This window comes from Leucopleurus acutus, assembly GCF_964270905.1.
Source record: "Leucopleurus acutus genome assembly, chromosome: 11".
Classification (NCBI taxonomy): Eukaryota; Metazoa; Chordata; class Mammalia; order Artiodactyla; family Delphinidae; genus Leucopleurus; species Leucopleurus acutus.
This window is the reverse complement of record NC_139152.1, coordinates 56,499,179-56,525,082: the sequence shown is the minus strand read 5'-3', so window position 1 is coordinate 56,525,082 and position 25,904 is coordinate 56,499,179. Positions and strand designations below refer to the sequence as shown.

Below are 25,904 nucleotides of genomic sequence, written 5' to 3'. Positions count from 1 at the left end.
AAAATAAAGCAGCCTAGAAATCTTTTAGGTTTCTAAATCCTAATTTAGTCACATATCATCTGCTTTAAAGACCATCAAAAGGCCAATACAAAAGAAAATGACCAGTATCTAGGAGGCTGGCTTAAAGATAAAATACAAACAGTACAATTTCTGTTATACTGCATATTGCAATTAGATATGAATTATTCACACCATACACAATGGTTAAAAAAATTATAAATCAAACAAACAAGACAAACTGCAAAGTATTATAAAAACTGTGTTTTATTTTCAATACAAGATAAATACCATGCTCATTACTAGTGCAGTTTAAAGGCCAACAATGGCCATATAGCAAACTGCTGAACAGTCACCTAAATGCTAAAGAAAGAAAAGACAGAAAGTAAACATTAAACACAAAATTGCAATTACAAACATTTTAATAAAATGGGATAAGCTTTTTAATAGAAGCGAATATGGAAGTCTACTTCTCAGGGACACCAAAAAGATGTTTATTTGATCAAATATCACCTTACCTTTTGCACAGAAATCTTATTGTGAAGTCACCATAGAGTCAATAGCTAAAATTTTAAGACTTTCTTTGGCCTTCTGGTATTAGTCAAATTATTTACAAACCATGGTTCAGTAATGCATGTATACTGGTAATATGATACAGTTTTTTGTTAAGGGCTTTCGATTAAAAATTGTAAAACAACTTTGTAAGGCTGTACAAGGCTGTAAACTACTTTGCTAATATACCATGGAATGAAGAGGAAGAAGGAATAATAGACCTTTCTTTAAGGCTAAAGTCAATGTTATAGATGCATTCCTTAGAATACATTATGATTTACCCCAAAGGATCCTTTCCCATTAAATACCACCTGAGTACTACAATTTTCAAAGTAAAAAAATAAACACGAATTCACCATTTTAAAATAATTTAACTTACAGAAAGAATGCTGAGAAGTGTTACGCAGTAACAATGAGACAAAAAGAACACATCTTCAAAATGAAATGTTTTCACTAAATGCAGGGTCTGTCCAATTATGAAATTAATGTAAAACATTTACACCCATGGCGGAGTTTTAGGATACTCCCACAGGAAAAACTCTCCGTAGTATTTATTATCTGCAGATACCATTTCAAGATTTGTGTGACTTCAATTAAACTCCACCTAACATTTTAAAAAACTTCCATTACAATATGCTAATTAATATAGCAGGAAGTCTTTAAAACATTAACATCTGTCTATACCTAACCAAGTGTTTATATGTCCCATACAAAAACCATGGTAGCTGCATACTCAGAGTGAATGCCAACAACCTGAAATTTTAAAGAAATTGGTTAAGACAAACCTAAATCAATCTGAACAAGATACAACTGCCTGAATATTTTGAATATTCATAGAAATTCATATTGCTTCTTTCTAATACCAAGAAAGAAGAGTATAAGAACTTCCTCCCAGAAGCCTAGACATTTTAGACATTTTAACACATTTTCTATTTCAACTTACAATAAGATACTTTAATCCTGAATCTTTTGAGTTCTCTAAATCAAAAATCTCACATTACAAACATAAGGAATGCTATATGTAAGGCCACATCTTAATAAATTTATAATTTTTGGTTGAATATTTATTAAAAAATTAGTCTAAGGCTTCTAAGAGTCAAGTTGCTAAAAAATAAAATACACCAGTGTTTAAACTGAAGGTTAACGTAAAAAACAACACACACACACACTGTAAAAACAGAAAAATACTTTGCTACAAAAATCCCACTTAATGTATTTTAGCACAAAAATGTCTAATGTGTACAATGGGTAAGCGTGCACTTAAAGTACATACAATTATGGGAAATATTACAGATGGCTATGGGATGCAAATGAACTTAATGAATAAAATTTAAAAGGCAGTTATCTGTAAAACAGCTAGGATCTCAATACTGTATTCTCAGTAAAGAAACAGAACATAAACTTCCTCTTAAAATAACAAGCTGAAGCTTAAAACACAAAAGTGAAGCCATCTTACAAGATACAGAAAACGCAATGATCATTCAGTATGAAAACCAAAATGTCAGAGCGCGCCAACAGAAAGTCTTGTAGTAGCATCTCATTGTATAAAACAGTATGTATTTAGGTTATTGGCACATTTAAATACATAAGGGAAAGAAAGTCTTTACCCTTCCAACAAATTTTCCCCCTCACTATAAAATGTTATACAACATTCATTAAAATCTCCATGTTTATTTTAAGAACTGACCTTAAACTAGTAGAAAACAAAGCAATATTCTCCACAGGAGAATTAACTGAAAGTAATACCTTAAGCTACAATCTATACGTTTTTTGTGAACTCCAAATTGTAGTTAACTGCTTAAGAATATTCTAAGTAAATGGGCTAAACTATGATCATTAGCCACTGTAACTTACTCCGAATCTTGCTTATAAAAATTGACAAAATAAACACTTATAAATTTATACTGGAATATCCTTTCCAAAACCTATGTCCATTAACCAAAAGCAGCACATTCAATTCAAAGTACTGCTTCAAAAGCAATACCATTCAGGTGCTGCATCACTCATTCATAACTTTACTGGCTGAAAGGAATGTGATGGCATAGCACTAACAAGTGCTATGGTTTAAAATTAAATTCAGTTTTGTTTTCATATCCACTATAATTATTATTAAGAAGAAATGAAAAGATCTCTGGGACTCTTTTTTTGGTGTCTATGTAGAGATTTATCTCTTTGGATTGTTTTTAAACATTTAAAAAAATTTTCAAATAACATCAGCCCATTAAAAAAAAAGGGATATGAAGAATAAAACATAGCTTGCATTTTCACCTTCATTGCTATATATTCATGTATCAGATAGAGAAAGACTTGGCAAAAACTGGTCAAATCAAAAAGTTATTCCCTTCTGATAACATTTATAATACACTAACAGCAAACAATTCTAGTACACTCACATTGTCTGCAACAAAAGTCACGTAATGAGATCAGCCAAGTAGGGAGGAGTGATATAGTATGAGCAATTAAAGGGTTCCACTGATTAAAAAAAAAAAAAATGAAAAGGTAAATGAAGGATTTAATTAGTACAAAATTTCCAGTTTTCATTTCAAGTTCAAGCACAGTTAAGATTTTTATGATCCCATTTTTAAACTGTTCAGAGAAAATTGTATCCTTATGGACATTTACTTACCTTTTAAGCTTACTATTAACTAATTCCCTTGTAATATATTTATGTCCATACTTCTTCGCATTACAGCATTGTAATATAAAAAAAATCTAAGAAATAAAACTAACAACATCTATACACAAAGCAAGAAAACTGATTTTGATACAACTCTCAAATGTTAAAAAGGCAACTGCATTTTCAAGAAGATAGAACACTTAAAAAATCATTTCTGAGAGCAAACAGTTCTGACAAACACCAATGATTCCATGCACAAATACTCTAACCACAAAATGTTTTAAAAATAAAGCTGGCAATAATATGGATAATTTAAAACAGCTAATTCTGCAAGAACTGGTATGATGGTGGACAACATGAAAGTAAAGAACTGCAGTTCTCTGGAGGGCTTCTAAGGTTGCACTTACATAATATTTAGGGTGCCTAAACAAGCAACGTCCTAAAATTTGGCTATACGTTTAAAAAAAGAAAAAAAAGGAAGTGTATTATCAGAAGATCTCTCAAAGATAATCAGATTTTAAAAACATTAAAAAACATATTAACTTGCTTAAGGATTTTAACTCAAATTTCTGAAGTAATGATTCAGAATGAACTTTCTATAAAAATGTCTAATCAAATTGACACTCTGCCTATGCTAATTTTACAATTAAGAACACATGCTAGCCAGGTGCTTTTAATGTGGGCTTATATGCAAGGCAGGTTTGAAAAAAACCTTTGATTAGGTTAACTTTAGCATGAATTAATAGGTTGCATGAATACACAGAACTCCTTAAACTGTGGAGATCGGTACACCTATAATCTCCTATTACACATATAGGAGAATACAACCCAATGTTAATAAACATCACACCCTTCAGAAATCTATTTCCTGTAACTGGAAAATAAAACTAAGGCTTTCTTTACTCACATTTGTCTGCTGCACGGCTGCCTATATTTACGTTGCCCATGGCTTCAACAATAAACCATAAGCACTATCAATATAAAATAGCTAATAACTGCCACATCAAATCAGAACTGTCAAAATATTTCTTCAATGCTAGCAGTTTACAATTAAGCGTTTCAGTACACCTGTGTTGTAATTAAGCTGCATTACTGTAGCAAATCACGTGTGGGTTTTTACTAAAATGTTAAAACCACAAAATCTTTGTTGACCCCTAACACAATGACTGGGTTATGTTGTGAAATTTCAGTTTTTACAAGTTTACATACCATTCAGCAAAGTCACAAGCTTAACTAGGTAAAAACAGCTAGAAAAGCAGAATATAGAAATATTAAATACCCATGTAATCACCTATTCTAATATCAAAATCAAGGGCAAGAGACACTTAATTAGTATGTTTAATTCACTGAACACAAGATTAGATTGATGCATATCCAAAAATGCTATTGCAATGTTTTTTTAAAGGACAGTATAAATGTCATAGTAACATTATCTTTAGATATTGCTGAACACAAGACTTTCCCTGAGGTGTAAACATCAAATAACTTGAACAGCTTTACACATCAGCCCCATTAAACAGTTTATTACAACACTACATCTATTGTAATCAAAGTGGTGCTGTTTACAGACATTATCGTATGAACATTTTTAACAAGAACAAACTACTATAAAACAAGCATTTACTTGACTTTTTTTCCAATTGCTTGCACATTATAATGGCCAAATGTATATAACCAGTAATAAAGTTGCAAAAGCTATAACTTTTTAAATCACACAGGTTTCCTTCAAATAAAACAGGTAAGCAACATAAAAAATAAAAGTAGAGCTACTGGTTACCATTTATGCAGATTTGCTTTATTCAGATCTATTCCTGTTCATTTTATCCATGAATCCTTACAGGTTCAGTTCAATCACAAGAAGCAAACTGCTGGACAAGCGTCATTTTTCCCTCATGAAGACTGTTTTGTCTTGGAAGGTGTTCCTCTTCCTTCAGCTGTAATGTGTCAAAATTTATGATGTAGATTTTGCTATTCCCCATAATACACAGAAAAATGCTGGCTTAACTATACATACACAAGTCGTGCATCTACTTCACTGTTATGTATTCTAACACAAAATAAGAATTAACTGAAACAGTAGCTGCCTTTGTGATGGAGAAAGGCTCCCAAATGTATGTGATTAAAACTGAGACATTCTGATTTCATTCTTCTTAAATATTATTGCCTTATAAATTTAATGACTGAAACGGAAATGAAAATGTAGCAGCTACTGTTTCTGTGAAGATGGAAACATTTATAAGTCATTTTCTAAAGTATGCGTACTACAAAAATAAATGGAAAAACACTTGGATGATTTTAATGTAAATATTATTATCATTCACCCACATAAATTCTATATAACTCATAAACAATTAAATGAGAACTGAATATAAATGCAATAAATTATTTTACAGATTAGTTGTATTTATTTGACATACAGGAACTTCTGCAAATGTTATAAATCAAACGGTCCTCCATGTTACAAAATTTATAAATATAAGCTCAGTATGCACATTTAAATAAATATGACATCCACATACAAATCTTTAGACATATACAAATTTATAACATTACTGTCCCTCTATTCCACCTACACTGAAATATCTGATGTAAATATATAAACTAAGCCGAAACAAGCTAAATGGGAATCTACAATGATAAATTTCATTGAAAACTCACATAAAGAAATAAAACCCCAATAAATGAGATAACCTAAAGTTTCAGGAGTACATAAATATGCAAACTTCAGGTAGAGGTTCACAAAAGAAACATTCAAGTAACGTGGATATAAGTGATCACTTGAAACACCAGATATTTAAAATATAAATTCCAAGAGAGTGTTTCAATAATATGATGTAAGAGGCAAAAGGGCACAATGTTTAGTGATAGTATTCCATAAAAGTAACTGAAAAATACTTTTTGCTCTACAATTAAGAGTAATTAATATTCTGTCACAACTATAAATCTTCTTCTATGTCCTTTCCTCCTCAATTAGGGTGTAAGCATCTTAAGAGCATCAGTACACATACGCATTCACATTGCCTAGCAGTAAAATCTTAAATTTTACAACTACGAAATGAAAAAGCAGATGTTATAATCCTGGACTTTTAAATAGTTTTTAATTTGCCCATATTTTTCAAATAGATACTTCAGCCATTTCTAATGTTACCTTTCATGAATTTTATCTTATGCTGATAAAGCTTTTGGTGGAATTATTTCATGGAAAAAATCTAGAAAGGTAGCTTCACACATTTTATCTTTACTACTTTGCAATATACGTAAAAAAACTGGTATTGAAGTATTAAAGAGAGACAAGGCATATGTTCTACTCTGAAAAAATAGATTAATGGGAAATTCATAAATCTTATTGCAAAAAGATGTTTATCTCCCTAGTTATTTTATCATGCTGGAAGGGATTTAAATAAGAGGGAAAAATTAAGTCACAGTGAGCAAAACAAAAATACCCAACCCTTCCAAAAAACATGGCATACTCTGCAATTTTATATCACTCCAATGGAGAATTTTTACTATTTTTTAGGTAGAGAATCCTATTGTGAAATTACAACACATATCTTTAGGATGAATGCACTTATCTTTTGTCTTATAGATAGATCTTTACTATTAATAAGTCTCTAATTTTCACCATACAGACAAAATCTGGGGGATAATCTGACAGCTTTTATTTCTATTTCTAAACACTTTACATTTATCCATTTGGAAATACAAAATTTTACAATCTCAAAAAAAAAAAAGAAAAAGCAAATTTGAAGGCAATACAACCCATTTCCAATAACCCAATTCCATATTATAGTCTCAAGTTTCTAAGTAGAAATCTACATAAACACAGATATCAAAAAGAAGCTTAAAGTGACAAATACATTCAACGGTCATGTTTTCAGAATACCATGTGGTCAAATCTGTAATGTCAAAGCCACACAATTTCTTGCTTTAGCTATCAGTTATAGAAGGAAGATCTATGTAAGCAGTTGTTAAAAAAACTAAGACAGATGGAATCTATGGCTCTTTAATGAAGTATATAAAGTGAGCACTAAGTTAAAATTTCAATACAGAGAAGCACCTGCATTTTGAGATAATGCAAGATCAAGTCAATACTAACAACTCAAATTACGAGTGTTTCTATTAGAAAACTTATCCAAGCAAATTTACTGGTATCAGTTAATTCACCTTTCAGGTAGAAGATTCAAATATATATTAGATATGGATCTTTTACAGGTTTTCACATTAATACACTGAATAAGAAGGATTCTAATAAAATTTTAGAGATATACTTTTATTAATGCAGTATAATAAAATTCACTTTTTTCTTAATGAGAGGAAAGGAGATGAAGTGGGCAAAAGAACTAGAAGTATCTAAATACAAGTGAACTCTTTAAAATCAAAATCCCTTCTTGCATTGACTAGAACATATTACAAAATCCTGTTTGTTGTAGATGTTTACAAAAAACTCCCTTACTACCAAAACATTTCGTACTTTCATCTTTGCATCTCTGCAGATAGTACTTACCTCATTTTAACTAACGCATTTCATTACACTATAAAACATATACAGGATTGTTGCTCTAGGCAGTTCACTAAATAGTAGAAATAAACTTCACAGTTAAAGAATACCCAGCTTTGCCCAAAAAATTTGACAAAATGGACATTTCAAAATAAGCTGCTGTGTGATTTAGATTTCACTGTGAGAGTTAAAACATGCTACCACCAAGGCAAAGTAGTAAATTTGGACAGCATATATGACACCCTTACTCCTTTTTTGGTTATTAGATTTCCTTTAAACAATGCTAACTACTCATTCAAATCATTATTTATTCAAAACAATCTAATTTACAAACTAGAACAATGGTAGTAAATTTCACACTGAGATGAAGGTGAGAGATCAAGGTGACTCACATTGGCACTGATTTTTATTTTTTAAACAGGGAACATTAATCATTTGTAAACAAAACCATATTCTTAAACCACAGTGAGCAAAACACACTATACATCCATTCTAGGATCACTTTTTACCCTCTTCTCACTTTAATTAACATAACTGTGTAGTCAGGCAGGTTTTGCAAATAATACTAAAAGCAAGGAAAATTAGAGTGAAAATAATGAAAGCTGGCATATCCAGATGAAGCGGTTAGGATATATGGGGAAACAATAAACACAGGGCTGGACAGTATTAGTCAGATCTCAGATGACTTAAGAGTTGCAGAAATAATTTTTAAATCTCATTACCACCCGTATCATTCATCAGATGATTAGAAGAATTTAATTTTCACATAAGACTCGAAGTTAACATTAACTCTTGAGGAGATAAAAGCATCTTAACATTTACGCAAGAACTTTTGATTCTTTTGGCTTCCCCCTGCCAAATTAATGCAAAGCTATAAATTGAATAAGGAATGCAAAACACCCTAAATCTTGTGCAATGACAACAAAATCTAAGATCATGGTATTTGTGAAAGGAGAAAAGTAATCATACAGCAAAGGAAAGTATAGTTACTTAACCTATAGCCCGTATATGATGCTTAAAATCTAATCAAAGGAATGGATAATGATTTGAGAATGTAAACATCATGTGTCAGAGAGAGGAAAAGCATGAATAGAGTATTTAAAAAAATAATTTCAGTTCATTACTCTTCAGTATACAAAGAAAAGTGGAACTGTTAACAGAAATCGCTGAGTAGGGTTGTTCCCAGCAAGTAATAAGAGGAACACAAAAGAAAACAACTATGAAAACAAAATTATTTCTGTAAAAAGCATATAATCTTAAAACACTGAACTACTTTTGTTTTGCTCAGAGTGGTCTGAGAATAGAGGCAGAAATTACAGAATATGAAGCACAATATATTTACATGCTGAAATTTACAATACCGATATTCCCATTAAAATATTATATATTTGAACTTAGATATTCAATGCTTTTAGAAAAACTAATACATTTTTTAAATGAGAGAATGCAATTAACATTACCAACAGTTCAAACACACAAAAAAATTAAGATGGGACAGACATTAACAGCTTGCCAACATCATTTAAGTTTCCAGTTAAATTAAGAACTTGCCCTTTTAGCCATTCATCATCACTTTAATAATAGATTACATTATTGTTTTATTTGCATACAGACTTACTACTGACATTCACTTTAGCTTCCAAGTTACTCTTATTCCATTCAGTCCATTTAAGATTTACATGAAAGTTCAAAAGGACTCATATTTTAAAACTTCTAAAAAAGGTCAATAGACCTCATTATGATGGTGATTAAATGTGCAGATAGTTTTTATTTGCTCAAAAAAGTTTTTCACTCAGATATATTTAATCCCAGTCCCTACCCATTTATTCACATCTATGTTCACAATAAATACTGTTTGGTATAGCAAAGGTACAATATTCCAGGATAACAGAATTTTTTGCACTGGAAATGCTTATGTAAAATTTTGCTTGGATGAAAGCACATAACAATATTACAACTCAATTCTGATTAATGCACAAACAAAACATGGGAATTTTGGTATGGTACACATCAGTGATTAAGAAAAAATGTCAACAATAGTTTGCAAGTTAGGAATTCATAGTTAATGTCTGAACGTAATGAAACTCAAACCATGATATAGTTAGGTGTACCCATTACCGGAATGTAATGTTAATTCAAAGTATTTAAAATTAACAATGGACCTTTCAGAAGGAGTTTACTTAACTATGCTAAAACCATTAAGAAGACTTGTTAATTAACTTTGGGTATAAACTGGCTCAGAATGCCCTTGATGGGCATATCCAATCTTGGAGATGACTGAAAATGTATGCAAGTTCCATTATCATGACTTCAGTAACTAGAAGCTTGTTGATAACTGACAAAGTCTAAATAAAAATATAAATTGAAGGACCTGTACCTTACTTTAAATGAAATGGCTGATATACGTTAAACATTTCCCTAAGTTGGCCACAATTCACCTTAAGCACTGATGGGCACTGATAATTTTTTCATAAGATGGGATCAGATCTATAACTGGGGGGTGGGGTGGGCGGGAGTGGGAGAGGCAGAGGGCTACATCTTTAAAATTTAGTATTTAGTCTTACATGATACAACATTCAGTTCTTACATCCAAAAACAGTATCAATTTCAATAAGCTTAGTTTTAAAAATAAAAAGTTTTGCCTCATATTAAAATAATGTTTTGAGAATTATTTATGTTAAGTTCTATAATACAGTACATGGAGAACTATTTTAAAATTAAGGTTTTGATATATATTCAAAATGCATGGAAAAGTATTAAAACTTGCCTTTTTACTTCAAAAAGCCCTTAAAACTGTATAATGTAATAGGTTATTTGTGTACCATAAAAATAAGACTTACATGCTTATTTTCTAAGTAATATTACTTAAAAAGGATCTCGTTTGCTAAAATATATCTAAAGAAACTGTTATTTTGTCACAGAATTACATACAATCCTTTGATTTTGCCCATAACAATTTAAATACTAACAATTACCATAATTGAATTTTCAATATTTCCCAATTTTATTTTATGGAAAATAATCATGTAAAGAGTAATTACCAATAAGGGGTTTGTTTTAGCCTAATTTATTTTGGATATGCCACCAACATATGAAGAAAAAAAAAATCTGTTTACAGAATAACCTTTGTGTCACATGCACAAGCCTTATAGTGCCCTCTCCCCACTTTTCACATGAATAAACGCTGTTCACAAATATAAAAATAAAATTACACGTGAAAATGAAGTATAAACAGACAACTCTTCCCGCTTTATGAAAAATGTACACAATAGTTTTAAAATACAGAAAAAAAAGACACAATGATTATGGTTTATGAATGAAACATCAAAGAAAATTATTTCAAGGTTATTCTAACCTGGGATGTATGATTTGGTACAATTTAAAATTCTCTATATGGAATACCCTGAATCCATTTTAATTGAGTAACTTTCTTATCTTCTTTGCAAATTAAAGAATACTGTTTCTTTTCTTTTAAAAACAAAACCCAGATGGCAGGAAAAGTGTCTTTTCTAAAAAAAAAAAAAAAAAGTTTTTCTCAATGCTGAGAAACCACCCTCCTATATTCTTCCTGTATTAGAAACTATTATACTGTCAGATTTTCTTTAAAATTTTTAGGGATAAATAAAGTTAGTTCAAGGAAAGAAACTTTATTTTTTGAAGTCCAAGCATACTATATATAGTATGAATTAACTCCCTATATTTTATATTTTAAATCACATGAAAACTATGTATGTGATTAAGAGAGTTCCAATTTTTAGATTTTTAGAAGTAGACAATGAGTCCTCTTGATTATTTCTTAGGACCATTAACAACCTGAAACCTAAAAGCTGTAGCTCAAGCAAGCAACACAATATTTAAGGATAAGAGGTCAAAATGTTTACCTGTTATTACTCACCTGTCATTTATCTCAGATGTTTCCAGAAGATTAAATTCAGAACAAGTAGTTGAACCATGTAAAATGTGGGTATATACTGCATAAACAATAGCCTCGGAGTTATAATTACTATTAATAATACATATGTTAAATACAACAGGAACAAGGAATACCCACCTTCTAACGATGACGATACTCGCGCTCTCGGTCGCGCTCTCGGTCGCGGTCCCGGTCCCGGTCCCGGTGTCTCTCTCGTTCTCTGCTTCTCTCTCTGTAATAATCATCATGACGATCTCTACTGCGGGATTTATGACGCCGGCTCTTTTCTCGTGATCTACTATGATCCCTTTCTCTTGATCGTTCACGTCTTCTAAAAGAAATTACTGGATTAATGCTCTCCATAATTAGATAGCTTAAAAAGATATTCAATATTTTGGTGTTTAAAAATACCTACGGCAAAAAATAACTTATAAATCTAATTTAAACTAAAATATCCTGAACTGCCAATAATGATTTACTCACGTACAAGCATGAACTAGAAACCCCATTTTTAAAAACATTCACCCGGGACTTCCCTGGTGGTCCAACGGTTAAGACTCCTCGCTCCCAATGCAGGGGGGTCCTGGGTTTGATCCCTGGTCAGGGAACTAGATCCCGAATGCCACAACTAAAAATCGCATGTGCCGCAACTAAGACCCGGCGCAGCCAAATAAATAAAAATTGGGAACCAGACACACCATGGCAATACACCATATCATCTATTACATCTATTATAACTAGCAGCCTAAAACAGACATGTAGTATTTACTGAATGAAAAGCAGAAAGGTAAAGGAGAGAAAATTTCAAAGGACTTGTGTTTCAAGCTAAAGAACATACAGAAGGTAGTTTTTTAGACACAAAATTCATGAAATCACTCAATATATAATGAGACTTAAATACATAAAACTACCACCCATTAATACATGTTACCTAAACCTATATGTAAATATCAATTTTACATTTAAAACTAGCCAAAATATGGTTCATCATGAGTGTTACCCCACTAAGAAACTTCCTAATGAAATATATTCGTAGGTATGCTTGGGGGGGGGGGGTGGTGGTGCTGAGGGGCATGGTGGGAAGCAGAGAAGAAACTTAGTAAACATGACCACCAGAAAAGACTGAGATACTATTCTCATTTTTATTTAATAAAGAGAAATGTTTCATGAACTGCCTTTAAAAACAACAACAAAAAACAGGTACTTTAACCAGAGTATGTATCTTAGAAATCCTACTATTCTAAATTCTGAAATTCACAACAAGGAAATAACAACTGGCTATTAGTTTAATCTCTATTTTGTATTTCTGCACCAGACAGCTCAACTTAGCAAACATTATTAAGTGCTAAGCCTGTGATTAAAGTAGAAGTTATTATTCTGGACTTAAATAGTTAAAAGAAGACTATATAAGATACGGTCTTCAGCTGTAACAAATGTGTTCAGGTCCAAACATCTTTATACTGGGTCAAAAAGGTAATAATCATGAAGTTGTGGACTATGACAAAGAAAAGCTCTCTTTTCCTAACTTAATGAAGACAACTCTACCACTAGATAAAGTACACTAAAGACCTGAAAGTATCATGTCAAGGTTAAAGATCTACCTTTTGAAAATATGTAAAATTTCAAGGTTAGCAGTAATGCCAAAAAAAGGAACTGCCTAATCAAAATAAAAATACTAAGAAATAGATTATTAACTCCTTTGTTCAAGAAATATTTATTTAGCACCCAATCTGTACCAAGCACTGTTTCATCATTACAAATATTGTAGCGAACAAGACAGGTAAGGTCCTTTCCATCTTTCGATGTGTTCTAGTGAAAAAAAATGTGCATTAGTAACAAATAAGAATAGACTGTAGTAAGTAGTATGAAAAATAAACAGAATGAACATGACAGAATAACCTGAGAGAAAACCCCTATTAGCAAGTTAGATTGAGTTGAGGCATGAAGGATAAGGAGCCAGCTATTAGAGCCAGGGAAAAGGACTCCCAGCAGAAGAAATACGAAGTACAAAAACAGCAAGGTGGGCATAAATACCAAGTACAAAAACAGTGAGGTGCGGCTTCCCTGGTGGCGCAGTGGTTGAGTCTGCCTGCCGATACAGGGGACATGGGTTTGTGCCCCAGTCCGGGAAGATCCCACATGCCGCGGAGCGGCTGGGCCCGTGAGCCATGGCCACTGAGCCTGCGCGTCCGCAGCCTGTGCTCCACAACGGGAGAGGCCACAACAGTGAGAGGCCCGCGTACCGCAAAAAACAAACCCAAAACAAAACAGTGAGGTGGGCAAGTGCTTGATGTGTCAAGAAGAAAAGGGAGACCAATGTGGCGAGAGAACAGTGAGCCAGAGGAGAGGTACACAGTGAGGCTGAAAAGATAGATAGAACTATATCACACAGCACTTCAATATTTACAGTCTTATTCTAAGAATAACTGGAAGCCACTGAAGGGTTTTAAGCAAGCAAACACCTAACATTTGATTTAGGGTTTAAACAAAAACAATAACAAGATCACATTAGCTGCTAAGTAAACAGTAATAAGTAAAATCAAAGTCCTATAAAGTCCCAAACACAGTATTTTTTCTATTTGCAAAGCAGCAGTTTTAAACAGACATGAGACAGGAAAGTTTTACCTTGATCCAGAACCATAAGACTTGGATTCAATTCCATGAAGGCAATCTTGCAAAGAGCTAATAAGAACTTTGCAACGATCATCAGCAGATACTTTGGATTGTTTAATTAAAGAAATTGCAGTTACCAATGTCTCAATAGCACTCCCATAATCACCTGTGAGTGGAAGGAGAGGGGCCGAAGTCAAATTTTGTTTTCAAAATACCACCAAACCATTTGGGGCAACCATTTTACAAAAGGAATGCACTTTAAAATCACTACAGAAGATGTCTTAATTTTTCTCAGAGTTTCACCATTCTGAAAGGCTTTAATGTACATGAAGTTAACACCACTTGTTACTATTATAGCTGTGTGAAACACAATCATTTAGTAAATATGAGAATAAATGAGCTGCCGTAAGGTCCCTGAGCCATTAAATGTCAGGGCTAATATTTAAATTTACACCTAAAATTTTTAAATTAGGAGTTTTTCCACTACACTGTGACATACAGTTCCCTTCAATGCCTTTTAAATAAAGTATAGGTAATGATTTGTAAATATAAAAATAACTACTACATGTAGATGACCCATCTTCAAGACTGTACTTTTTAGGTCATTCCTAATAACATAAATAAGAAATGTTAATACAGAAAGAAATATACAAACCAGCACTGGCATCAGACACAGCTCTTGAAATAGCACTGCTTGAGATTGCCCTATTTCTATTCATGATTTCTTCAAACTCAGCTTCACTCAATGGTGTTCTTGCAGTATCCATTTCCCTGTAAAATCAAAATAAACCTTAAATCATACTCAAAAGATTTTCTAAATTAGTCACAATAGTGTAAAGCAATTCAAATAATTGCTTTTGACAAGTGCCTTAGAGCTAATAGTTACTTTTTCAGATTGAAATGTGATCTTTTTCCTACGAAGAGAAGGTCTAAGCAAAATTCCCTTATCTTTCAGCTGAAATAAAGTAGCAACTTAGAAACCTCATCTTTCTGGAGGCCAGAAATTATGTATTTACATAAGTATAATATACTATTTTTCAGAGTCATACAAAAACAGATATAATAAATTGTTCTGATGTCCCGACACATAGGTATATCTAAACAAAAAATCCTGACTGCAAAAAATACAACCCTACACTATCAACGGATGGAATTTGGTTTCATTTATATTTGGATCCTCTAGGCGCAAGGCCCAATTCATAAGAGAAGGATAATAAATGTCTGTTGGACTAATAAAATTTCAGGAGGGAGAAGACTTTAGACTTATCTTGTTTGCCACTGAATCCCTAGAAGGATATCTGGCAAATAAAAGGCACTCAGTACCTGTAAATATTTGTTGGAAAAAAACAGTAAAATCCCAAGATTTTCTAAAGCTGCTGGACAACTTTAAAAATTGTGACTGCATGTGCAGTATAGGAAAAGGTAAACTTTTTGCCATCTTAGTTATTAGTTATTAGGTAGGATGTTGAACTGAGGTAAGCAGTAGCAGTTCATTCTAATGAAATGAGGACAACAGCTAATATAACCTTCTTCATGTTTATAAGGTATTATTGTTATTCCCAAAACTTTATAAACAGCCCAACCAAATCACAAGTTGTTCAAAATCCATGTATGATTTCAATTAATTTCTGTGACTCATACCCATCTGATCCCCTAAAAAAAAAACCCACGCAAGATAATCAGTTTTCTCCAATTTTCAATTAAAAATTACTCAATAATAACTAAAAATATATACACAAATGTATTTTAAGGAAAACTGACACTGTAGAAATTCTATTATGTTAGAAAAAAGACATGAGATTCAAATTTTAAACTGTCAAACCAAACCACCTAACCCACCCCTATACACTGAGTGGACACTTAATAGGTAGTTGCTCACTGAAATTAAGCTGAACAGGAGAAAAGTTGTGCTACCTTCCTAGTTATAACGTTTTTCAAAAGAAAACGAAGCAATTTTGGCAGTCACATAAAGACACAAGCTCTATGGTAAATAACTGTCAGGAGACTTTGTTTACAACATCAAATTTATTTCCCTGGCCCTGTGCAACTGTATGGAATTAGGCAGATGCTCAAATCCATCCCTGCAGAACACTGTCAGACAAAACAAAATACAAAGTCATTCAACAGTGATAGTTAAAGAATATAAAATCAAATGATAAACTCAAAAGAAACTGAACGGGGCAAATTCAAGTAGTTCTTAGAGATTAATCTCTAGATTATGATTTGAGTATGGATAGCTTTAAAAGTATTTTGAAAGGGGGCTTAGGGATCACTTAGTTCCACCGTGACTTCCATGCAGCTTTTTTTTTTTTTTTTTTTTTTTTTGCGGTACGCGGGCCTCTCACGGTTGTGGCCTCTCCCGTTGCGGAGTACAGGCTCCGGACGCGCAGGCTCAGCGGCCATGGCTCACGGGCCCAGCCGCTCCGCGGCATGTGGGATCTTCCCGGACCGGGGCACGAACCCACGTCCCCTGCATCGGCAGGCGGACTCTCAACCACTGCGCCACCGGGGAAGCCCCATGCAGCTTTTTTCTAAGGATTGCCATTAACCATTTTAATTTCCATAAAGTCTGTATTTTACAAGTCTTTGTCTACCCAAATATGCTTGTAAATTATTTAATGTTCCCATTTTAATTAAAAGTTAGTAATTCTGCTACTCAGGACTCCTGATAAGCATGAGATAATCAATAGTACCTATCTAATAAACTGACCTAATTCCTAAACCAATGAAGAAACTTTAGCATTCTATGTAATGTCATCAATGGTAAATGAGATTGACTTTAAAACCTTGAAAATAGCTTAAGGATCCCATTTGCTCGCTTAAATTATCTTTATTAACCTCTTTTAACTTAAAAATGATGAAAACAAAGTGACTTGCCCTAAAATCACATGGCTGTATAAGTGGCAGAGCTGGATTATTCCCAACCCCGTTCAGTATGTTTTTCACCATATCACACTGCTTCTTCTAAGAGAAAACAATACAAAAAATTATGTACCTGGGGAAAAGGTCATGATTTTTTTAAAACTTCACTGACAGAGAAAAATACCTTTTGCAGATCAAATACACCAAGTCTACTTTTATAGATACATACTAACTTACCTTCCAGGAGGCCCATAGTCACCCCTATCATATGGTGGAGGCCGGCCATATGGATCCGTTGGTGGTGGACCCCGGCTATCTGATGTAGGCATGCCGCTGTTAGTTGGTGGAGGGAAGAAAGCGGGGTTCACATGTGGAGCTGGTGGTGGGGCACCTGGAGGTGGTCCAGGAAGATGCGGAGGAGGAGCGAGTGTAAGGGGTGGCCCAAGAGGGCCAGGTGGGCGAGGTGGAAAGGGGCCTGGAGGTGGAGGTGGTCCCTGTTGTGGAGGTGGTGGACCAGGAGGGGGGCCGTAGCCTGGAACTGGAGGTGGAGGCCCAGGAGGAAGCGGACCCAATGGAGGCTGCCCAAAAGGTTGTCCAGGAAAAAGAACTGGTGGTGGAGGGCGATCTCCTCGATTAGGAGGCCCAGCTAAAGGAGGAGGCAGAACCTGACCAGGAGGTGGAGGACCTGGTGGACCGGGTGGGCCTGGAGGACCTAAGGGTGGACGTGGTGGAGTCTGTCCAGCTATAGAATAAAGGGGGGAGAGAGAGATAGAGAGAGAGAGAGAGAGAAAAAAACACTTCAATAAGGCAGTTTATCTTCACGCCAAAATTATACTTTTAAAGCGTAACTCATAGACCAAGACTCTTTCTCTTTAAATGCAACCCATATGGTAAATGCTACACTAACAATTACAAAGGTGAAGTTTATCCTTACACATTTAGCTAGCTCAATTTATGCTTAAGAAAAACTACTGAAACAAAAACTTTAATAGATTACATTGCTTAGAGATAGTTTCCATCTTTCAGCGTACACACACTTCTTACAGTGAAATCACCCACCTTATAGTCTACTCTGATGCCAAGCTAGAAAGTGAAACAAGGAAAAATGGTCTTGAAAGGATTTTTTAAGAGGTAAGAAAATAAGACGGATGTAAATATTCTATATATAAGTCAAGCAAGTTTGGAGAAAAATAAAGACCTTTTAGGCCAAAAATGGGTATTTCCTCTATGCTGTGCCCCATATGCCATGGAATCCTAGTTTCCAGGAACAAAGGCCGAGTTCCTTTAACAAGATGCTTGATCAAATTTCCTGGATTCCAAAAATAGCATAACAAGGAGAGTAAGTCACATTAATAATGCATTACTTGAAAAAGAGAGAAAAGGAAAAGAGGTATTAGGTAGACACATTTTATCCATGGTAATTTAAGAAAAATTTTACCTGGAAAAGGTGGAGGTGGCCCTCCTGGTCCTGCTGGCCCAGGAAATCTGTCCCCACCAGGAACAGCCCCTGGAAAACGGGCCCGTCCTCTACCACCTTGTGGAAAGGCTGCACGTGAACTGCCTCCCGGAGGACCAGCTTTACCTTCCCCAGACATTTGTCCTGACTGTGTAGCTGCAAATATCCAAATACTCATAAATAGCATTTATTAAAATAGCTGATACATAACCACTGTTAGATATTAGAAACAACTCTATTTCAAAGTTCATTTACACTATATACTAACTTGCAGATGCCTTGGGCCTGTCCAAACTACATGAGAAGTACCAGTTTAGGAAAACATTCATATCTATTTAAGCTCTTTTGAAGCCTCAAAAGATCCAGGCTTAAATGTATTTCCAATAAGCAAACATGAGTTACTTTCAAAAAACCAGTACTCTGCAGCGGCCAAGACCAAAATTCTCCAACAGAAATCTAAATGTCAGTAAGTATAAATCATTTAAATTTTGTAACATTCGTCAGTTGAGTGTTAAGTGCTAGAACATTGAAACAACCACTTGAATTTCTGTTAATTGCCTGATCATCCATTTATCTCTTTAAGTGATAACATTTGTAAGTGCATAATGGCAAATCTTCTCTATAGCCACTTTACTAAGTAGTGAAAGGTCTTGGTGCTAAGCAGAAAATCAACAAATACTTTCTGATTATCAATGGTTCCTCCCCCACCATAACAGACACCCACATAACTTTCCTTCAATCTAAGGATTAGAATGTAGTTTCTTCCTTTTTTTACGATGGGAATGACAGGGCTACAGAACTTGCACACTGCTGTATAATGCTGGGTCTGTGACATCTAGAGAAAAACGGGAGTAGGTTCCCAGTACACGGGACCAGTCATAATCGGTAATTTAAATCAAATTCAAAGCATGGACTTTCTAAAATGGATTCTCCAATGAACTAAATACTAAATATTAAGATGACTTCTCCAATATAACATCTAACAAATGCTAGCAAGATTAGTTAAAATGTACAACTTTTAATAAAAGCCTTTGAGGGGTTGCTTACTTTTCCTGGACTGCATTTCAAATTGACTCAGGAACTGTTTATTGCATGGAGTTACAACAGGATTCTGACCATGAAGTTCTCTTTTAGGCAACAGATCCATTAACTTTTTTGAGGATGCTTCAGATCCAACACCAACAAGGGCAAACCTAAAAGATGTTTAAAGGGGTGTGGGTAGAAAGTGAGGAGGGATTAACTGTTATTACTCTTATTAAAAAGGAAATGGTCTGAATTTAATTTTACCTAAGAAAACGGAAAATATTTCTTAGAAATATACAAAGCTCACGCTTTGATCTTTAACTTTTTTTTATAACAACACATCATACTACCTACTCACTTTAAGTGTATAGAATTCAGTGGTTTATTTTTTTAGCATATTCAGAATTTTACAAACATCACCACAATCAATTTTAAAAACAATTTTCATCACTCAAAAAACTCCCCATAACTTTTAGCTGTCACTCCATTTCTTCCCATCCTCCAACCCTAATGAATCACTAATCCACATTCTGTCCCTACAGATTTGCCTATTCTGGACACTTCATATAAATGGAATTATACAGTATGTGGTCTTTTGTGATTGGCTTTTTCCACTAAGCGTAATGTTTTCAAGGTTTATGCATGTTGTAGCATGTGTCAGTGCTTAATTCCTTTTCATGGCTGAATAATATTTCATTATATGGATATACCACATTTCCCAAAAATTGACAGACATTTGGGTTGTTTCCACTTTTTTCATTATTATGAATAATGTCACCATGAAAAGATGCTCAATATCATTAGCCAACAGGGAAATGTAAATTAAAACCACAATGATACCATTTCACATTCACTAACCAAAAAGACAATTAACAAGTGCTGGTGAGGATGTGGAGAAAACTAGAACCCACATACACTGATGGAAAATGTAAAGTAGTGCAGCCACTTTGACAAACATCCCGGCAGCTCCTTAAAAGGTTAAATACAGAGTTAAAAATACAATCCAATAAATCTTCTCTCCTGGGAGTTCCCTGGTGGTCTGTCTAGTGGTTAGGACTTGGCGCTTTCATTGCCGTGGCCCAGGTTCAATCGCTGGTTGGAGAACTGAGATCCTGCAAGCCTCATGGCAGAAAAATAAATCTCCTCGTGTATACGTGTACCTAACAGAATTGCAAATACATGTTCACATAAATTGGTACATGAATATTCACAGGGGCATAATTTATAAGAAAAAAAAGGAAACTATAAATATTTATAAATTTAACTTCTTTCACTAAATATTTGTCTGTCTATATGAAAGGGTGGTTCTGGAACAGTGCCAAATCATATGGGGACTACAGTGTAACCTATCTTTTTTTTCACATGTATGCTGATGTTATTATTTACCAGTATTATTACAGAGTTCCCTGTTTACACAATTAACATACATAAATCAGGTATAATGTATTGGACCAATAATAAACTTCCCCCCAAACAAGACAAAAAAAGGTAATAGTGCAATTTAACCTATTGTTGGCTCCCAGAGAATTTGCACCTTAGAATGAAGAAGAAATAGGATGCTTAGTACACAGTTTCCACAGTCAGATCTCATCTCCATGTGCTTCTCAAAGTATGAGTAGCTCACTTTGCTTATGATAATCTATCTAGTGTTTAAAAATACAAAATTATTTTTCAAAATTAACATTTTATAAAACAGCCCCAAATTCAAGCTATTTAATCAAGTAGTAGCAGTGGTAGAAGATATAATAACAGTGTAACCTATTTAGATGAAAGAAACAATTTCCTTAAAAAAAAAAAAAGAAAATATATGCTCATGCAAAAACTGGTATATGAATATTCATAGGGGTCTTATTCAAAATAGCAAAAATGGAAACAACCCAAATGTCCACCAAATGATGGATGGGATTTTTAAAATGTGGTGTATCCACATGGTGGAATATTATTTAGCTATAAAAAGAAATTAAGTACTGACACATGCTACAACATGATGAACCCTGAAAACATTATGCTAAGTGTAAGACGCTAGTCACATGGGACCACATTCTTTATGATACCATTTCAGAATAGGCAAATCCAGAGATAGATTGCTAATGCATATGGGATTTCCTTTGGGGGTGATTAAATATTCTGGAATTAGACAGTGGTAATGGTTGTATAACTTTATAAATAAACTAAAACCCACTGATTTGAAGACTTTATAATGATGAATTTTATAGTAGGTGAATTATATCTCACTAGGAAAAATAAAGTTAAAATAGAAAAAAAAATGAATGAGCGTCAACTCACAGTTATACAATATTCTAAATTATTCTCAGAAGGACTCTTAGGAGCCTTTTCTCCCTGGTATTCAAAATTGTCCTTTGGGACTTCCCCGGTGGCCCACTGAATAAGACTCCGTGCTCCCAATGCAGGGGACCCAGGTTCGATCCCTAGTGGGGGAACTAGATCCCACACGCACGCTGCAACTAAGAAGCCTCCATGTCGCAACTAAGAAGCCTGCCTACTGCAACTGAGTCCGCATGCTGCAACGAAGATCCCACATGTCACAACTAAGACCCAGCACAGCCAAAATTAATAAATAAATATTTTTAAAAAAACTAGATCCTTGGGGCTTCCCTGGTGGCACAGTGGTTGAGAGTCCGCCTGCAGATGCAGGGGACATGGGTTTGTGCCCCGGTCCGGGAAGATCCCACATGCTGCGGAGCGGCTGGGCCCGTGAGCCATGGCTGCTGAGCCTGTGCTCTGCAACGGGATAGGCCACAACAGTGAGAGGTCTACGTACCGCAAAAAAAAAAAAAAAAAAAAAACTAGATCCTTGGGGTTCCTGGTGGTGCAGTGGTTGAGAGTCCGCCTGCCGATGCAGGGGACACGGGTTCGTGCCCCGGTCTGGGAAGATCCCACATGCCGCGGAGCAGCTGGGCCTGTGGGCCATGGCCGCTGAGCCTGCGCATCCGGAGCCTGTGCTCCGCAACGGGAGAGGCCACACAGTGAGAGGCCCGCGTACCGCAAAAAAAAAAAAAAAAAAAAAACTAGATCCTTGGTCAAAAAAGTCTGCTGTCTGATTCAAGATTATCTTGGGTCACAACATTTAGAAATACTTTAATTAATTCACTAATTTAACAAACATTTATTGAGCACCACCTCCTATATCCCAGGCACCATTCTAGGGTTAGGGATACAACAGTGAGCCAAGCTCTTATGGAGGTTACAATCTAAACCTAGTAGGAGACAAGACAATAAACGAGTAAAATACATCATAAGAAAAACTAAAAAAAGGAAACAGTGATGGGGGTAGAAGGTCTTGCATAGGGTGGCCAGGGAAGGGAACTCAAGCAAAATCCTGAATGAAGTGAAAGATCCCAAATGTTGACATTTTGGGAAAAAATAAACCAAAAAGAAGAAACAGTGTAAAGGTCTTAAGTAGCAATGTGTTTGAGGAACATCAGAGACTAATGTGGCTGAAGCAGCATAGGGAAGGCAAAGAGTAGTAGGAGATGAGGTCAGAGAGGTAGTGGGGAAACTGGTCTTAGTGCCTTGTAGGCCACAGTGAAGATTCTGGGTTTTACTCTGAATAAAATAGATAACCATTAGAAGATTCTGAGCAGGAAAATATTGATGTCACTTTTTTTCAACTTCTGCTATGTGTCATGTATATAGACTGTAGAGAATCAGAGTGAAGGCAGGAACACCATGTAGGAGGCTATTACAGAAGTTCAAGTAAGAGAGAACAGTGGCTCGGATCAGGTAGTAGAAGTGAAGTTCATGAAAAGCAGTCAGACTCTGTACGCATTTTGAAAATATTCCTAGTTACTGAAAACTGGCATATTAAACAATATAAAGTAAGTACATTAAGCATATTTTTTCTTTATTATTCTGCATCTAGCAAATTACCTTTTAAAAAGTCAAAAATCTGAACCTAAAGATTTATATAAAATGAAGTCTGTCACAACATTATTTATAATAGGCAAAAACTGGAAACCCAAATAACCAAAAATTAGAATGGTAAAATAAATTACAGTAGCATACAAGGTATGATGGAAAGAACTTAATACATTAGGGAAGATGTATGTTTAGTGTTAAATATTTGTTTTACTCCGTGTATCAAATACATTATAAAACCTGAGTTGTAATCCTATTGTTTTTGCAGTAAAAATTTAAAAACCTGAAAGTATGTTCACTAAAATGTCAAGAGCGATCATCTATGGATGATGAGATTGTGGCTTTTTATTTTCTTACGTTTCGACATCTGTATTTTATAATGATCCCGTAATGATCCTACCTCATTTGTGTAGTTTAATAGTTTAAAAAAATAAAGCAAAACACCCATGTTACATTATTCTTCAGTTGCCCATCTTCCACTATCCCTTAATTACAGGGATAGCAATGCTTCTTCAAACTGTCATTTCAAAAATCATTTCAACCATAGATGGAGAAAATTCAGGAAAACTGGAAAAGAGACCTAATCTATCTACACTCCCAGCTCCACTAGTTTCAGTGAGGTAGATCACAGGATACATGAAATGAGTATGAATCTTTGTCCAAGAACCTCCTGACAATGTAGAAATAAAACATCCTACACATGTGTAGTTAGCATTAACTTCAAGGAAAGTTACCCCCAAAATTGTAATCACTAGCTACTAACTTCCATTAGGGAAAAAAAAGAATTAAAACAAAATTCTTACCCCTTTGACTGGCCATTTGCCCGATTTTCAAAAAATTTTATCTCCAAAATATCATTTACGCCCAAAGAATGAACTGCTTCAGTTAAGTCTTCATCTGTTGTCCACTGCAAGATATTTCCCCCTCATTAACCATCAAAACATATCCAAGATTTTTATTGTTTCCATTTATTTTTTAAGGGTAAACTCAGGATAAACAAGAGAAAATGCTCAGTGCAAATTAAGTACAATTACTGCCAGTCAGCCTTCAATTTTTAAATAGCACAAAAGCACCTGAGGATATAATTTTATCCCTTGATAAGAGTTTTGGAAATTAGAAGCTACATACCCTTAGAGAGAACATAGATTTTTTTTTTTTTAAACTCTTAATGAGTTTTTGGTCTCTTCCAGCTTTCAACTGCTACAACTTTAAATTTTCAATAAAACCAATGTCACTTGTCACTTCCTTTCCTTAAAGGAAATTACTTGGGGAAATAAACTCCATCTTATGTTTCAATGCAAGATGGAAAAAAACAAAACAAAACAAAACACCTAACATGTATTGAGTACCTACCATGTACTTTATATCAACTATTTAATTCTTAAAACATAAAAGTCCTATATCACTCCCATTTTACACATGGGATAGAGAGGTTATAGAGAGGTTGAAGAGCTTTTCCAAGGTTATAAAACTAACATATGTAAAAACTAAGATTCAGAGGCTTACTTAGCAACCATACTCTTCATAACTACATTGCTACTGTCTCCAATATTTAAAAATTGCTCAGGGGCTTCCCTGGCGGTCCAGTGGTTAAAACTTTGCCTTCCAATGCAGGCGGTGTGGGTTCAATCCCTGGTTGGAGAACTAAGATCCCACATGCCTCAGAGCCAAAAAACCAAAACATAAAACAGAAGCAATACTGTAACAAATTCAATAAAAACTTTAAAAATGGTCCATATCAAAAAAAAAAAAAAAAACCCAAAAAACTTAAAAAAAAAAATTTCTTCAGACTGGGTAGTGGGAGATAGATCAATTAGTTTTTTAAAAATGTAAACATTTAAAAATAAAATGCTATTAAGGAAATGGAACAGTAACAAGTTTTGATTTCTAGACAACTAAAAAATTTTCAATTATGTGTAACAAATGTTTCTAAGTAGAGATGCAAAAATTCTATAGAACTATTTTAGTAAATATTTAAGATTTAATACTAATAAAATATAGATAACACTGAACATCCAGCTAATGAAACTCCCAACCAATAATAATCCTACAGTCTCATAAATAACCCAAATTAAAATACAATGTACATAGCAGCATTTCCATAAATCAGATTTCAAATTTATGAGCAAAAATGAAACTCAACACGTCTGTAGTATGATTTAGATAATGAAAACTCTTAAAACCAGGAGTTGTACTGTGTTTCTCTCCTGCACTTCTGAATCTCGGTTTGAGACCTTTATGTGAGCATTTTTCTTTGTAAAACTGGGATAGCTGAAGTGTAGGAGTAGTAACATAAAAAGAATTGATTTGAAGATAAAATCGAACTATATTTAACTGGAATCTCTACCAAAACAAGTTGAATGTCTACAAAATTCAGAACTAGAAGATTTGGAATTTACGATATTTTAAAGGTACTTGTATTTCCCTCCTCGTTGCATAAGCAAGCATGTAGAACCAATCTAGTAACTTCAAATTCTTATTTTATAAAACTGGA

The 25,904-nt window shown here is 34.2% G+C and overlaps 1 protein-coding gene across 7 annotated transcripts in view; it reads right to left on the bottom strand.

The window, feature by feature from the left end:
• Positions 1–263: 263 nt before the first annotated feature.
• CPSF6 (cleavage and polyadenylation specific factor 6) overlaps positions 264–25,904 on the bottom strand; it is a 33,861-nt gene continuing 8,220 nt past the window's right edge. Inside the window, exons 3-12 of one of the 7 annotated variants that reach the window (XR_014326565.1) lie at positions 24,214–24,317; positions 19,556–19,701; positions 18,491–18,664; positions 18,251–18,361; positions 17,290–17,794; positions 14,846–14,961; positions 14,203–14,356; positions 11,716–11,908; positions 11,560–11,635; positions 264–11,173 (exon numbers count right to left, since the gene is read on the bottom strand). Coding sequence is in view for 6 of the 7 variants with exons in the window: in XM_082849403.1 (XP_082705529.1) it covers positions 11,719–11,908; positions 14,203–14,356; positions 14,846–14,961; positions 17,290–17,794; positions 18,251–18,361; positions 18,491–18,664; positions 19,556–19,701; positions 24,214–24,317 (1,500 nt within the window). In the remaining variant the exon portion in view is untranslated. Of the gene's footprint in view, positions 11,909–14,202; positions 14,357–14,845; positions 14,962–17,289; positions 17,795–18,250; positions 18,362–18,490; positions 18,665–19,555; positions 19,702–24,213; positions 24,318–25,904 lie in introns of all 7 variants that reach the window. The other 6 variants (XM_082849403.1, XM_082849402.1, XM_082849401.1 and 3 more) reach the window with 6 other exon arrangements.